The sequence below is a fragment of the Rattus rattus genome, chromosome 5, assembly GCF_011064425.1.
Source record: "Rattus rattus isolate New Zealand chromosome 5, Rrattus_CSIRO_v1, whole genome shotgun sequence".
NCBI lineage: Eukaryota > Metazoa > Chordata > Mammalia > Rodentia > Muridae > Rattus > Rattus rattus.
In genome coordinates this window covers 54,087,047-54,104,280 of record NC_046158.1, presented here as the reverse complement: position 1 = coordinate 54,104,280, position 17,234 = coordinate 54,087,047, and the positions used below count along the sequence as shown (strand labels likewise).

At 47.0% G+C, this 17,234-nt stretch overlaps 1 protein-coding gene across 5 annotated transcripts in view; it reads left to right on the top strand.

Annotated features, from left to right (window-relative positions):
• The window catches only part of Ttn (titin), a 268,818-nt gene that overhangs the window by 219,949 nt on the left and 31,635 nt on the right, over positions 1 to 17,234 (top strand). For all 5 annotated transcript variants that reach the window (XM_032903541.1, XM_032903540.1, XM_032903538.1 and 2 more), the window contains one exon: positions 12 to 17,117. In XM_032903541.1, coding sequence (XP_032759432.1) covers positions 12 to 17,117 — 17,106 coding nt within the window. The remainder of the gene's footprint in view (positions 1 to 11; positions 17,118 to 17,234) is intronic.

The following is a 17,234-nucleotide window of genomic DNA, read 5'->3' as shown; positions in this document are numbered from 1 at the left end:
CTTTTGTGCAGATCCTCCAGGACCGCCTTCAAATGCACACGTCACCGATACCACCAAGAAATCGGCTTCTTTAGCATGGGGCAAGCCTCATTACGATGGTGGGCTTGAGATCACCGGCTACGTGGTAGAGCATCAAAAAGTAGGAGACGATGCCTGGATAAAAGATACAACAGGAACCGCCCTCAGAATCACTCAGTTTGTGGTTCCTGATCTTCAGACTAAGGAAAAATACAATTTTAGAATTAGCGCCGTCAACGATGCAGGTGTGGGGGAGCCAGCAGTGATTCCAAATGTTGAAATTGTTGAGAAGGAAACGGCTCCTGATTTTGAGCTAGATGCCGAGCTGCGAAGAACACTGGTGGTTAGGGCAGGGCTCAGTATTAGGATTTTCGTGCCAATTAAAGGTCGTCCTGCGCCTGAAGTGACATGGACCAAAGATAATATCAACCTGAAGCACAGAGCCAACATCGAAAATACAGAGTCATTTACTCTTCTCATTATCCCAGAATGTAACAGATATGACACCGGTAAATTCGTGATGACCATCGAAAACCCAGCTGGGAAGAAAAGCGGCTTCGTTAACGTCAGAGTCCTAGACACCCCAGGCCCTGTCCTTAACCTAAGGCCAACAGACATCACAAAGGACAGTGTCACCCTACACTGGGACCTACCTCTGATAGATGGGGGCTCACGTATAACAAATTATATTGTGGAGAAACGTGAAGCCACCAGGAAATCATACTCCACAGTCACCACTAAGTGCCATAAATGTACGTATAAAGTGACCGGCTTGACGGAAGGGTGTGAATACTTCTTCAGAGTGATGGCAGAAAATGAATATGGGATTGGCGAGCCAACGGAAACCACAGAGCCTGTAAGAGCCTCCGAAGCACCATTACCCCCAGATAGCCTGAACATTATGGACATTACCAAGAACACAGTCAGCCTGGCGTGGCCCAAACCAAGGCATGACGGTGGTAGCAAGATCACTGGTTATGTGATTGAAGCCCAGAGGAAAGGGTCTGACCAGTGGACCCACATCTCAACGGTGAAAGGGTTAGAATGTGTGGTGAGGAACCTAACAGAAGGAGAGGAATATACCTTCCAAGTGATGGCGGTAAACAGTGCAGGCAGAAGTGCCCCTAGAGAGAGCAGACCTGTCATCGTCAAAGAGCAGACAATGCTCCCAGAGCTGGATCTCCGTGGCATCTATCAGAAGCTAGTCATTGCCAGAGCTGGTGACAACATCAAAGTTGAAATTCCAGTACTTGGTCGTCCCAAGCCCACAGTCACATGGAAAAAGGGAGACCAAATCCTTAAGCAGACACAGAGAGTTAATGTTGAAAATACAGCAACCTCGACCATCTTAAATATCAATGAGTGTGTTAGAAGTGACAGCGGAGCCTATCCATTAACAGCAAAGAACACTGTAGGAGAGGTTGGTGATGTCATAACCATTCAAGTCCATGATATCCCAGGACCACCTACAGGACCAATCAAATTTGATGAGGTTTCATCTGACTTTGTAACCTTCTCTTGGGAGCCTCCCGAGAATGATGGAGGTGTACCAATAAGCAATTATGTAGTAGAAATGAGACAGACAGACAGCACTACCTGGGTGGAGTTAGCAACAACCGTTATACGCACTACCTACAAAGCAACCCGCCTGACTACAGGAGTGGAGTATCAATTCCGTGTAAAGGCTCAAAACAGATATGGAGTTGGGCCTGGCATTACATCTGCATCTGTAGTTGCTAACTATCCATTTAAGGTGCCTGGGCCTCCTGGTACCCCTCAGGTTACTGCAGTCACCAAAGACTCCATGACAATTAGCTGGCACGAGCCACTTTCTGATGGTGGAAGCCCCATTTTAGGATATCACATTGAAAGGAAAGAACGGAATGGCATTCTCTGGCAGACCGTGAGCAAAGCATTAGTACCAGGCAACATTTTCAAATCAACTGGACTTACTGATGGCATTGCTTATGAATTCCGAGTAATTGCAGAAAACATGGCCGGCAAGAGCAAGCCGAGCAAACCATCTGAACCAACGTTTGCTTTGGACCCCATTGACCCACCCGGGAAACCAGTACCTCTAAACATTACAAGACACACGGTGGCATTGAAGTGGGCTAAGCCTGAATACACTGGAGGCTTTAAAATTACTAGTTACGTGGTTGAGAAGAGGGACCTTCCTAATGGACGGTGGCTGAAGGCCAACTTCAGCAACATTTTGGAGAACGAATTTACAGTCAGTGGCCTAACCGAAGATGCTGCCTATGAGTTCCGTGTGATTGCCAAAAATGCCGCCGGTGCCATCAGTCCGCCCTCCGAGCCGTCAGATGCCATCACATGCCGGGATGACCTTGAGGCACCAAGAATAATGGTGGATGTTAAATTTAAGGATACCATCACATTAAAAGCTGGAGAAGCATTCAAGCTGGAAGCTGATGTTTCAGGTCGCCCACCTCCGACGATGGAATGGGCTAAAGACGGAAAGGAGCTTGAAGGCACAGGGAAACTAGAAATAAAAATCGCAGACTTCTCCACTCATCTGATAAACAAGGATTCCTCAAGAACGGACAGTGGGGCTTACATCCTGACAGCAACCAATCCTGGTGGCTTTGCCAAACACATTTTCAATGTCAAAGTTCTCGATAGACCAGGCCCACCTGAGGGACCTTTGGCTGTGTCTGATGTGACATCAGAGAAGTGTGTGTTGTCGTGGTTGCCTCCGCTGGATGATGGAGGTGCCAAAATCGATCATTACATCGTACAGAAACGTGAAACCAGCAGGCTGGCTTGGACAAATGTTGCCACAGAAGTCCAAGTAACAAAACTGAAGGTCACTAAGCTCCTGAAAGGCAATGAATATATATTCCGTGTCATGGCTGTAAATAAATATGGGGTTGGAGAGCCACTTGAATCAGAGCCTGTGCTTGCAGTGGATCCATATGGACCACCCGATCCACCCAAGAACCCAGAAGTCACAACCATCACCAAAGACTCCATGGTTGTCTGCTGGGGGCATCCTGACTCTGATGGTGGAAGTGAGATTATCAACTACATTGTGGAGCGGCGTGATAAAGCTGGCCAACGCTGGGTAAAATGCAACAAAAAAGCCCTTACTGACTTAAGATTTAAAGTATCTGGGCTGACAGAAGGACATGAATATGAGTTCAGAATTATGGCAGAAAATGCAGCTGGAGTCAGTGCTCCAAGTGCTACCAGCCCATTTTATAAAGCTTGTGACAGCGTGTTTAAACCTGGCCCGCCGGGTAACCCGCGTGTCCTTGATACAAGCAGGTCATCCATTTCAATTGCATGGAATAAACCTATCTATGATGGAGGGTCAGAAATCACTGGGTATATGGTTGAGATTGCCCTTCCTGAAGAAGATGAATGGCAAGTTGTCACTCCACCAGCTGGGCTCAAGGCAACTTCCTATACCATCACCAACCTCATAGAGAATCAGGAATATAAAATCCGCATCTATGCCATGAATTCTGAGGGACTTGGCGAACCTGCCCTCGTTCCTGGAACTCCAAAGGCAGAGGAAAGAATGCTTCCTCCAGAGATAGAACTGGACGCTGACTTACGCAAAGTTGTTACTATAAGAGCCTGCTGCACCTTGAGACTCTTTGTCCCTATCAAAGGGAGACCAGCACCTGAAGTCAAGTGGGCCCGAGAGCATGGAGAATCTTTGGACAAGGCTAGCATTGAATCCACAAGTTCTTACACCCTGCTCGTTGTTGGAAATGTTAACAGATTCGATAGTGGCAAGTACATCCTAACTGTAGAAAACAGCTCAGGAAGCAAGTCTGCATTTGTCAATGTTAGAGTGCTAGATACACCAGGCCCTCCACAGAATCTGAAGATAAAGGAGGTCACAAAGACATCTGTCACGTTGACGTGGGAGCCTCCTCTCATCGATGGAGGCTCAAAAATAAAGAACTATATTGTTGAAAAGCGAGAATCCACAAGAAAGGCATATTCAACTGTGGCAACAAATTGCCACAAGACTTCTTGGAAGATAGACCAGCTTCAAGAAGGATGTAGCTACTATTTCCGGGTCCTCGCTGAAAATGAATATGGCATCGGACTGCCCGCTGAGACGGCAGAGTCTGTGAAGGCATCAGAACGACCTCTTCCTCCAGGGAAAATAACCTTGATGGATGTCACGAGAAACAGTGTGTCTCTCTCTTGGGAGAAGCCGGAACATGATGGAGGCAGCCGAATTCTAGGCTACATCGTAGAGATGCAGAGCAAAGGCAGTGATAAATGGGCCACATGTGCCACAGTGAAAGTCACAGAAGCCACCATCACTGGGCTGATCCAGGGTGAGGAATACTCTTTCCGTGTTTCAGCTCAGAATGAAAAGGGCATCAGTGACCCGAGACAACTGAGTGTGCCAGTAATCGCTAAAGACCTTGTGATTCCACCAGCCTTCAAACTCCTCTTCAATACATTCACTGTACTGGCAGGGGAAGACCTGAAAATCGATGTACCATTCATCGGACGCCCGACACCAACTGTCACTTGGCATAAGGATGACATACCACTGAAGCAAACAACTAGAGTAAATGCAGAGAGCACAGAGAACAATTCTCTACTGACAATAAAGGAAGCCTGCCGTGAAGATGTCGGACATTACACAGTTAAACTGACTAACTCAGCAGGCGAAGCCACCGAAACCCTTAACGTTATTGTCCTTGACAAGCCAGGGCCTCCCACTGGACCAGTTAAAATGGATGAAGTGACAGCAGACAGTGTTACTCTTTCCTGGGAACCACCAAAGTATGATGGTGGAAGCTCCATCAATAATTACATTGTAGAGAAACGGGACACGTCCACAACCGCCTGGCAAATCGTGTCAGCTACAGTCGCAAGAACCACCATAAAGGCCAGCAGACTAAAGACTGGTTGTGAATACCAGTTCAGAATTGCAGCAGAAAACAGATATGGGAAGAGTACCTACCTCAATTCAGAGCCTGTTATTGCCCAGTACCCATTCAAAGTGCCAGGTCCCCCTGGCACGCCATTCGTCACGCTTGCCTCCAAAGACAGCATGGAGGTACAATGGCATGAGCCAGTCAGTGATGGCGGGAGCAGAGTCATTGGCTACCATCTAGAGCGCAAGGAAAGAAATAGCATCCTCTGGGTCAAGCTGAATAAAACACCTATTCCACAAACCAAGTTCAAGACAACTGGCCTTGAAGAAGGCATTGAATATGAATTCAGAGTGTCTGCAGAGAACATCGTTGGCATCGGCAAGCCAAGTAAGCCATCAGAATGTTATGCTGCTCACGATCCATGTGATCCACCGGGACGTCCAGAGGCAATCATCGTCACAAGGAACTCTGTGACTCTTCAGTGGAAGAAACCCACCTACGATGGTGGGAGCAAGATCACCGGTTATGTTGTTGAGAAGAAAGAACTACCTGACGGCCGCTGGATGAAAGCCAGTTTTACAAATATCATTGACACCCAGTTTGAGGTAACTGGCCTAATTGAAGATCATAGATATGAGTTCCGAGTTATAGCTCGAAATGCCGCAGGAGTGTTCAGCGAGCCCTCCGAAAGCACCGGGGCAATAACAGCCAGGGATGAGGTAGAGCCACCCAGAATAAGCATGGACCCCAAATACAAGGACACGGTTGTGGTTCAGGCTGGCGAGTCATTCAAGATCGATGCAGATATATACGGCAAACCAATACCAACCACTCAGTGGGTAAAGGGTGACCAGGAGCTTTCAAGCACAGCTCGGTTAGAAATTAAGAGCACCGACTTCGCCACCAGTCTCAGTGTCAAAGATGCAGTACGTGTGGACAGTGGCAATTATATCCTGAAGGCCAAAAATGTTGCAGGGGAGAAATCAGTTACTGTCAATGTCAAAGTTCTGGATAGACCAGGGCCACCTGAGGGACCTGTTGCTATATCAGGAGTTACAGCAGAAAAATGTATGCTAGCCTGGAAACCCCCGCTTCAGGATGGCGGCAGCGATATCATAAATTACATTGTGGAGAGGCGAGAGACCAGCCGCCTCGTCTGGACTCTGGTGGATGCCAATGTGCAAACTCTCAGCTGTAAAGTTACGAAGCTTCTCGAAGGCAACGAATATATTTTCCGGATAATGGCTGTGAACAAATACGGTGTTGGGGAGCCTCTTGAATCTGAGCCATTGATTGCCAAGAATCCATTTGTAGTCCCAGATGCACCCAAGGCTCCAGAAGTTACAGCTGTGACCAAAGACTCGATGATTGTTGTATGGGAAAGGCCAGCATCTGATGGTGGCAGTGAGATTCTGGGATATGTTCTAGAAAAACGGGACAAAGAAGGCATAAGGTGGACAAGATGCCACAAGCGTCTAATTGGAGAGCTGCGTCTGAGAGTGACTGGACTCTTAGAAAATCACAATTATGAATTCAGAGTCTCTGCTGAAAATGCTGCTGGACTTAGTGAACCAAGCCCCCCTTCTGCTTACCAAAAGGCTTGTGACCCCATTTATAAACCAGGCCCTCCAAACAACCCCAAAGTCATGGATGTTACCAGATCTTCAGTTTTCCTTTCTTGGACCAAACCCATTTATGATGGTGGCTGTGAAATCCAAGGATACATCGTGGAGAAATGTGACGTGAGTGTTGGCGAATGGACAATGTGTACGCCACCAACTGGGATCAACAAGACAAATCTAGAAGTCGAGAAGTTGTTGGAAAAGCATGAATACAACTTCCGGATCTGTGCCATTAATAAGGCTGGAGTCGGGGAGCATGCTGATGTCCCTGGGCCTGTAATGGTTGAAGAAAAACTTGAAGCACCAGATATAGATCTTGACCTTGAACTAAGGAAAGTTATTAATATAAGGGCAGGTGGCTCCTTAAGGTTGTTTGTTCCTATAAAAGGCCGGCCTACACCAGAAGTCAAGTGGGGGAAGGTAGATGGTGAAATCCGGGACGCAGCTATAATCGACGTCACTAGCAGCTTCACCTCTCTTGTTCTTGACAATGTCAATCGATATGATAGTGGAAAATACACTCTCACATTAGAAAACAGCAGTGGAACAAAATCTGCCTTTGTGACTGTGAGAGTCCTGGACACACCAAGCCCACCTGTTAACCTAAAAGTCACAGAAATCACCAAGGACTCGGTATCAATTACATGGGAACCTCCTTTGTTGGATGGAGGATCAAAAATTAAAAATTACATTGTTGAGAAACGAGAAGCCACAAGAAAATCATATGCTGCAGTTGTAACGAACTGCCATAAGAATTCTTGGAAAATTGATCAGCTCCAAGAAGGGTGCAGTTACTACTTCAGAGTTACTGCTGAGAACGAATATGGTATTGGCCTGCCTGCCCGCACTGCAGATCCAATCAAGGTTGCAGAAGTCCCACAACCTCCAGGAAAAATAACTGTGGATGATGTCACCAGAAACAGTGTCTCTCTGAGTTGGACAAAGCCTGAACACGATGGCGGCAGTAAAATCATTCAGTATATTGTAGAAATGCAAGCTAAAAACACCGATAAGTGGTCAGAGTGTGCTAGGGTGAAGTCCCTTGAAGCAGTTATTACCAACCTAACTCAGGGAGAAGAATACCTTTTTAGAGTCATTGCTGTAAATGAGAAAGGAAGAAGTGACCCCAGATCCCTTGCGGTTCCAATCACTGCCAAAGATCTGGTCATCGAGCCAGATGTAAGACCAGCATTCAGCAGTTACAGTGTACAGGTTGGCCAAGATTTGAAAATAGAAGTGCCAATTTCTGGACGTCCTAAACCAAGCATTTCTTGGACTAAGGATGGGGTGCCACTGAAGCAGACGACCAGAATCAATGTTATCGATTCCCTTGACCTCACCACACTCAGTATTAAAGAAACTCATAAGGATGATGGTGGACAGTATGGAATCACAGTTGCCAATGTTGTGGGTCAGAAAACAGCGGCTATTGAAATCATAACTCTAGATAAACCTGATCCTCCAAAAGGGCCTGTTAAATTTGATGAGGTCAGTGCTGAGAGTATCACATTATCCTGGAACCCACCCTTATACACAGGGGGCTGCCAGATTACCAACTACATTGTTCAGAAGAGAGATACGACCACCACAGTATGGGATGTCGTCTCTGCTACTGTTGCCAGAACTACACTCAAAGTAACCAAACTGAAAACGGGTACAGAATACCAATTCAGAATATTTGCTGAAAACCGGTATGGACAAAGCTTTGCTCTGGAGTCTGAACCAATTGTAGCCCAATATCCCTACAAAGAGCCAGGCCCTCCAGGAACACCATTTGTCACAGCCGTCTCCAAAGATTCTATGGTTGTACAGTGGCATGAACCGATCAATAACGGGGGAAGCCCAGTCATAGGTTACCACCTTGAGAGAAAGGAAAGGAATAGTATTCTGTGGACAAAAGTCAACAAAACCATTATTCACGACACCCAGTTTAAAGCACTGAACCTTGAAGAAGGCATTGAGTATGAATTTAGAGTTTATGCTGAAAATATTGTTGGGGTAGGCAAGGGGAGCAAGAATTCCGAATGCTACGTAGCCAGAGACCCCTGTGACCCACCAGGAACCCCAGAAGCAATCATAGTTAAGAGAAACGAAATCACTTTACAGTGGACCAAACCTGTGTACGATGGTGGCAGTATGATTACAGGTTACATCGTAGAGAAACGCGATTTACCAGAGGGCCGCTGGATGAAAGCCAGTTTCACAAATGTCATCGAAACTCAGTTCACTGTGTCGGGTCTTACTGAAGATCAAAGATATGAATTCAGAGTCATTGCAAAGAATGCAGCGGGTGCAATAAGCAAACCCTCTGACAGTACTGGACCAATAACTGCGAAGGATGAGGTTGAACTCCCACGAATTTCAATGGATCCAAAGTTCAGAGACACAATAGTGGTAAATGCTGGAGAAACATTCAGGCTTGAGGCTGATGTCCATGGGAAGCCCCTACCCACCATTGAGTGGTTAAGGGGAGACAAAGAAATTGAAGAATCTGCCAGATGTGAAATAAAGAACACGGATTTCAAAGCTCTACTTATCGTAAAGGATGCCATTCGAATTGACGGTGGACAGTATATTTTGAGAGCCTCAAATGTTGCCGGTTCTAAGTCATTCCCAGTAAATGTGAAAGTGCTCGACAGACCAGGACCACCAGAAGGGCCAGTTCAGGTTACTGGAGTCACATCTGAAAAATGCACTTTGGCATGGTCCCCACCACTTCAAGATGGTGGCAGTGACATTTCTCACTATGTGGTGGAAAAGCGAGAGACCAGTCGTCTTGCCTGGACTGTGGTAGCTTCAGAAGTTGTGACTAATTCACTGAAAGTTACCAAGCTCTTAGAAGGGAATGAATATATTTTCCGAATAATGGCTGTCAACAAGTACGGTGTCGGAGAACCTTTGGAATCTGCACCAGTCCTCATGAAAAATCCATTTGTGCTCCCTGGACCACCAAAGAGCTTGGAAGTCACGAACATTGCCAAAGACTCCATGACGGTCTGCTGGAATCGGCCGGACAGCGATGGAGGAAGTGAGATCATCGGTTACATCGTGGAGAAGAGAGACAGAAGTGGCATTCGCTGGATAAAGTGTAACAAACGCCGCATTACAGATTTGCGACTCAGGGTAACAGGATTAACAGAAGACCATGAATATGAATTCCGAGTCTCTGCAGAAAATGCCGCTGGAGTTGGAGAACCAAGTCCAGCTACCGTTTACTATAAGGCATGTGATCCTGTGTTCAAACCTGGCCCACCCACCAATGTACACATTGTAGACACCACTAAAAATTCAATTACACTTGCCTGGGGCAAACCTATTTACGATGGTGGCAGTGATATCCTGGGCTATGTCGTAGAAATCTGTAAAGCTGATGAAGAAGAATGGCAAATAGTTACTCCACAGACTGGCCTGAGAGTCACTCGATTTGAAATTTCCAAACTCATCGAACACCAAGAATATAAAATACGAGTTTGTGCCCTCAACAAAGTCGGTTTAGGTGAGGCCGCATCAGTTCCCGGTACCGTGAAACCGGAAGATAAACTTGAGGCACCTGAACTTGACCTTGACTCTGAGTTAAGAAAAGGGATTGTTGTCAGAGCCGGTGGATCTGCCAGAATCCATATTCCATTCAAAGGCCGTCCAACACCTGAGATCACTTGGTCAAAAGAGGAAGGTGAATTCACAGATAAGGTCCAAATTGAGAAAGGAATTAACTTCACCCAACTCTCAATAGACAACTGTGACAGAAACGATGCTGGGAAATACATCCTCAAACTGGAGAACAGCAGCGGGTCGAAGTCAGCTTTCGTAACTGTGAAAGTACTCGACACCCCGGGACCCCCGCAGAATTTGGCTGTCAGGGAAGTAAGAAAAGACTCTGTCCTTCTAGTATGGGAACCACCCATCATTGACGGCGGGGCAAAGGTCAAGAACTATGTCATCGACAAGCGTGAATCCACCCGAAAAGCATATGCTAATGTGAGTAGTAAATGCAGTAAAACAAGCTTTAAAGTCGAGAATCTGACCGAAGGAGCCATCTACTACTTCAGAGTCATGGCTGAGAATGAATTTGGAGTTGGTGTTCCCGCCGAGACCTCTGATGCTGTGAAAGCCTCTGAACCGCCTTCCCCACCAGGAAAGGTAACACTCACGGATGTGTCCCAAACCAGCGCATCCCTTATGTGGGAGAAACCTGAACATGACGGAGGGAGCAGAATCCTGGGCTATGTTGTTGAAATGCAGCCCAAAGGAACAGAAAAATGGAGTGTTGTGGCTGAATCCAAAGTCTGCAGTGCGGTTGTGAGTGGCCTGAGCTCTGGACAAGAATATCAGTTCCGTGTCAAAGCTTACAACGAGAAAGGAAAAAGTGACCCAAGAGTGCTTGGTGTTCCTGTCATAGCCAAGGACTTGACTATCCAACCTAGTTTTAAGCTGCCATTCAATACATACAGTGTCCAAGCAGGAGAGGATCTGAAAATAGAAATTCCAGTCATAGGCCGACCAAGACCTAAAATTTCTTGGGTCAAAGACGGTGAGCCTCTTAGACAGACCACAAGAGTAAATGTTGAGGAAACAGCTACTTCGACTATTTTACACATTAAAGAAAGCAGCAAAGACGACTTCGGGAAGTACAGTGTCACAGCAACCAACAACGCAGGCACGGCCACAGAAAACCTCAGCGTTATTGTTTTGGAAAAGCCTGGTCCTCCCGTTGGACCAGTGAAGTTCGATGAAGTGAGTGCAGACTTCGTGGTCATATCTTGGGAGCCTCCCGCCTATACTGGTGGATGCCAGATAAGCAACTACATTGTAGAGAAGCGAGATACCACCACTACCAACTGGCAGATGGTGTCAGCAACGGTTGCCAGGACAACCATTAAAGTAAGCAAACTGAAAACAGGCACCGAATATCAGTTTAGGATTTTTGCTGAGAATAGGTATGGGAAAAGTGCTCCCCTGGATTCTAAGCCCGTTGTTGTACAATATCCATTTAAAGAGCCCGGGCCACCTGGCACCCCTTTTGTGACATCTGTCTCGAAAGATCAAATGCTCGTGCAGTGGCACGAGCCTGTCAATGATGGAGGCAGCAAAGTTACTGGCTACCATCTTGAACAGAAGGAAAAGAACAGCATTCTGTGGGTCAAGCTGAATAAGATCCCCATCCAAGACACCAAATTCAAAACAACGGGGCTTGATGAAGGACTTGAGTATGAGTTCAGGGTTTCTGCCGAAAACATTGTGGGCATCGGCAAGCCTAGCAAAGTGTCAGAGTGCTATGTTGCACGTGATCCATGTGATCCGCCTGGCCGTCCTGAAGCCATCGTCATTACGAGAAACAGCGTCACGTTGAAATGGAAGAAACCTGCTTACGATGGTGGCAGCAAGATCACTGGCTACATCGTAGAAAAGAAAGATCTACCTGATGGCCGCTGGATGAAAGCCAGCTTCACCAATGTTGTGGAAACGGAGTTTACAGTGACTGGGCTTGTAGAAGACCAAAGGTATGAGTTTAGGGTAATTGCGAGAAATGCGGCCGACAACTTCAGCGAGCCATCTGAGAGCAGCGGCGCCATCACCGCGAGGGATGAAATTGATGCACCCAATGCCTCGCTCGACCCAAAATACAGAGATGTCATCATTGTTCGAGCAGGAGAGACCTTTGTGCTTGAGGCTGATATCCGTGGCAAACCTATACCTGATATTGTGTGGTCAAAGGATGGGAACGAACTGGAAGAAACAGCAGCTCGGATGGAAATTAAATCTACCCTGCAGAAAACGACTCTCACTGTCAAGGACTGCATCCGCACTGATGGGGGGCAGTATACCTTGAAACTCAGCAACGTCGGGGGCACCAAGACTATACCTATTACTGTGAAGGTGCTGGATAGGCCAGGGCCTCCCGAAGGACCTCTGAAAGTTACTGGAGTCACGGCCGAAAAGTGTTACCTGGCATGGAACCCACCTTTGCAAGATGGTGGTGCTAGTATTTCACATTACATCATTGAAAAGAGAGAGACAAGCAGACTCTCCTGGACCCAGGTGTCAACTGAAGTACAGGCCCTCAACTACAAAGTCACTAAGTTACTTCCTGGGAACGAGTATATTTTCCGGGTTATGGCAGTGAATAAATATGGAGTTGGAGAGCCTCTGGAGTCTGAACCTGTGATAGCCTGTAACCCTTACAAGCTTCCGGGCCCTCCTTCAACACCTGAGGCCTCAGCGATCACCAAAGACTCCATGGTACTCACATGGACGCGTCCAGTGGATGACGGAGGTGCTGAGATCGAGGGGTACATTCTTGAAAAGAGAGATAAGGAAGGCATTAGATGGACCAAGTGCAACAAGAAGACATTGACAGACCTTCGGTTCAGGGTGACTGGCCTCACAGAAGGCCATTCCTATGAATTCAGAGTTGCTGCTGAGAATGCAGCTGGTGTTGGGGAACCCAGCGAGCCGTCCGTTTTCTACCGTGCATGTGATGCCTTATATCCACCAGGTCCACCAAGTAACCCCAAAGTGACAGACACCTCCAGATCTTCTGTCTCCCTAGCATGGAATAAGCCAATTTACGACGGTGGTGCACCCGTTAGAGGCTATGTGATTGAACTCAAAGAAGCCGCGGCTGACGAATGGACTACTTGTACGCCACCATCGGGATTACAAGGGAAGCAGTTCACAGTGACCAAGCTTAAAGAGAACACAGAGTACAACTTCCGTATCTGTGCGTTCAATACCGAAGGCGTAGGTGAGCCTGCCAATATACCAGGCTCTGTTGTGGCTCAGGAGAGGATGGAAGCCCCAGAAATAGAACTCGATGCTGATCTCAGGAAGGTGGTCACTCTGAGGGCAAGTGCCACTTTGCGCCTGTTTGTCACCATCAAAGGTCGCCCAGAACCTGAAGTGAAGTGGGAAAAGGCTGAAGGCATTCTCACGGAGAGAGCCCAGATCGAGGTGACTAGTTCATATACAATGCTGGTGATTGACAATGTGACCAGGTTTGACAGTGGAAGGTACAACCTCACCCTAGAAAACAACAGTGGCTCCAAAACGGCTTTTGTCAATGTCAGAGTCCTTGACTCACCAAGTGCACCTGTGAATCTGACTGTAAGAGAAGTGAAGAAAGACTCAGTGACGCTGTCCTGGGAGCCACCGCTTATTGATGGCGGAGCGAAGATTACAAATTATATCGTTGAAAAACGAGAAACTACAAGAAAAGCTTACGCGACCATTACAAACAACTGCACCAAGACTACTTTCAAAATTGAAAATCTACAAGAAGGGTGTTCTTACTACTTCCGAGTCCTGGCTTCCAATGAGTACGGGATTGGTTTGCCAGCCGAAACAACAGAGCCTGTCAAAGTGTCTGAACCACCACTGCCACCTGGAAGGATAACCCTTGTAGATGTGACCCGGAATACAGCTACGATTAAGTGGGAGAAGCCGGAGAGCGATGGTGGCAGCAAGATCACTGGCTATGTTGTGGAGATGCAGACAAAGGGCAGTGAAAAGTGGAGCACATGCACACAAGTAAAGACCCTGGAGGCAACTATATCTGGCCTAACCGCAGGAGAAGAGTATGTCTTCAGGGTAGCTGCGGTTAATGAAAAAGGAAGAAGTGACCCGAGACAGCTTGGAGTGCCAGTCGTTGCAAAAGACATCGAAATAAAGCCTTCCGTTGAGCTTCCTTTCAATACTTTCAACGTTAAAGCTAACGACCAACTCAAGATTGACATACCATTTAAAGGAAGACCTCAAGCTACCGTGGCCTGGAAAAAAGATGGTCAGGTTCTTCGAGAGACAACCAGAGTCAATGTCTCTTCTTCTAAGACTGTAACAACGCTATCTATTAAAGAAGCTTCAAGGGAAGACGTTGGAACTTACGAACTGTGTGTTTCAAATACTGCTGGATCCATAACAGTTCCCATTACTGTCATTGTCCTTGACAGGCCAGGACCTCCGGGACCCATACGGATTGATGAAGTTAGTTGTGACAATGTGTCTATTTCTTGGACTCCCCCAGAATATGATGGTGGCTGCCAAATTAGCAACTACATTGTTGAAAAGAGAGAAACCACTTCCACAACTTGGCAGGTAGTTTCACAGGCAGTGGCAAGAACGTCCATTAAAATCGTCCGTTTGACAACAGGAAGTGAGTATCAGTTCCGCGTCTGTGCAGAGAATCGGTACGGGAAGAGTTCCTACAGTGAATCCTCAGCCGTTGTTGCTGAGTATCCATTCAGCCCCCCTGGGCCTCCTGGTACTCCTAAAGTCGTGCATGCCACCAAATCTACCATGGTTGTAAGCTGGCAAGTGCCAGTTAATGACGGAGGGAGCCAAGTCATTGGCTATCACCTTGAATACAAAGAAAGAAGCAGCATTCTGTGGTCAAAAGCAAACAAAGTCCTCATCGCAGATACTCAGATGAAGGTGTCTGGTCTGGATGAAGGGCTGCTGTATGAGTATCGCGTGTATGCTGAGAATATCGCTGGAATTGGAAAATGCAGCAAAGCATGTGAACCGGTCCCTGCAAGAGATCCTTGCGATCCTCCTGGACAACCTGAAGTCACCAACATCACAAGAAAATCAGTGTCACTTAAGTGGTCCAAACCACGTTACGATGGGGGAGCTAAGATCACTGGATACATAGTGGAGCGCAGAGAGCTCCCTGACGGCAGGTGGCTTAAGTGCAATTTCACCAACGTCCAGGAAACATACTTTGAAGTAACCGAGCTAACTGAAGACCAGCGTTATGAATTTAGGGTTTTTGCAAGAAACGCTGCTGACTCAGTCAGTGAGCCGTCTGAATCCACTGGACCTATTACGGTGAAAGACGATGTTGAGGCGCCGAGAATTATGATGGATGTCAAATTCCGAGACGTCATCGTCGTCAAAGCTGGAGAAGTCCTTAAGATAAATGCGGACATTGCAGGGCGACCTCTGCCAGTAATTTCCTGGGCCAAAGATGGAGTTGAAATTGAGGAAAGGGCGAAAACAGAAATTGTCTCGACAGACTCTAACACCACATTAACAGTTAAAGACTGTGTAAGGCGAGACACTGGGCAGTATGTCCTTACCCTGAAGAATGTTGCAGGGACTCGGACTATGGCAGTTAACTGTAAAGTACTTGATAAGCCTGGCCCACCAGCAGGACCACTTGAAATAAATGGCCTCACTGCTGAAAAGTGCTCCCTTTCCTGGGGACATCCCCAGGAAGATGGCGGTGCAGATATAGATTATTATATCGTAGAAAAGCGTGAAACAAGCCGCCTCGCATGGACCATATGCGAAGCAGAGTTAAGGACAACATCTTGTAAGGTGACCAAGCTACTGAAAGGCAATGAGTACATCTTTAGAGTAACTGGTGTTAATAAATACGGTGTTGGCGAGCCCTTGGAGAGCGTGGCCGTGAAGGCACTAGATCCATTCACCACTCCTAGTCCACCCACATCGTTGGAAATTACATCTGTGACCAAAGATTCCATGACACTTTGCTGGTCAAGACCTGAGACCGATGGAGGCAGTGACATCTCTGGATACATCATTGAAAGGCGTGAGAAAAACAGCCTACGGTGGGTGCGTGTGAACAAAAAACCAGTTTATGATCTGAGAGTGAAGTCTACAGGACTCCGAGAAGGATGTGAATACGAGTATCGGGTTTTTGCTGAAAACGCTGCCGGCCTAAGTCTTCCAAGTGATACTTCTCCCTTGGTTCGAGCAGAAGACCCAGTGTTCTTGCCGTCTCCTCCATCCAAACCCAAGATAGTGGACTCGGGCAAGACAACAATCACCATCGGCTGGGTTAAACCTTTGTTTGATGGTGGGGCTCCAATAACAGGATATACTGTAGAATACAAAAAGTCTGAGGAAACTGACTGGAAGGTTGCCATTCAGAGCTTCAGAGGCACGGAATACACAATGAGTGGGCTAACCACAGGAGCCGAGTATGTTTTCAGAGTGAGGTCACTCAATAAGGTTGGTGCCAGTGACCCCAGTGATATCACCGACCCCCAGGTAGCAAAAGAAAGAGAAGAAGAACCTGCATTTGATGTTGACAGTGAGATGAGGAAGACCTTGACTGTCAAGGCTGGATCCTCGTTTACCATGACAGTTCCTTTCAGAGGAAGACCAATCCCCAACGTCTCCTGGAGTAAGCCCGACACTGACCTCCGCACAAGAGCGTACATCGACTCCACAGACTCTCGGACATCACTTACTATTGAGAATGCCAACAGAAACGATTCTGGAAAATACACACTGACGATTCAGAATGTGCTGAGCACTGCTTCCATGACCTTTGTCGTCAAAGTCTTAGATTCCCCCGGGCCTCCAGCCAATATTACTGTACGTGAAGTGACCAAGGAGACCGCTGTGTTGTCCTGGGATGTTCCTGAAAATGATGGCGGAGCACCAGTGAAGAATTACCACATAGAAAAACGTGAGGCCAGCAAGAAGGCATGGGTGTCCGTCACAAACAACTGTAGCCGCCTCTCTTACAAAGTGACCAACTTACAAGAAGGAGCTGTCTACTACTTCCGCGTCTCTGGGGAAAATGAGTTTGGTGTTGGCGTGCCAGCTGAGACAAAGGAAGGAGTCAAAATAACAGGTACGAGAACAAAACAGATCCGTAGTTTGCTAGAATAACGAGAATCGCTCTAATTGGTCATATTTCACCCGAAAAAAGACTTTCAGTTCATGCCCCATAATATTTATGCCATCGCAC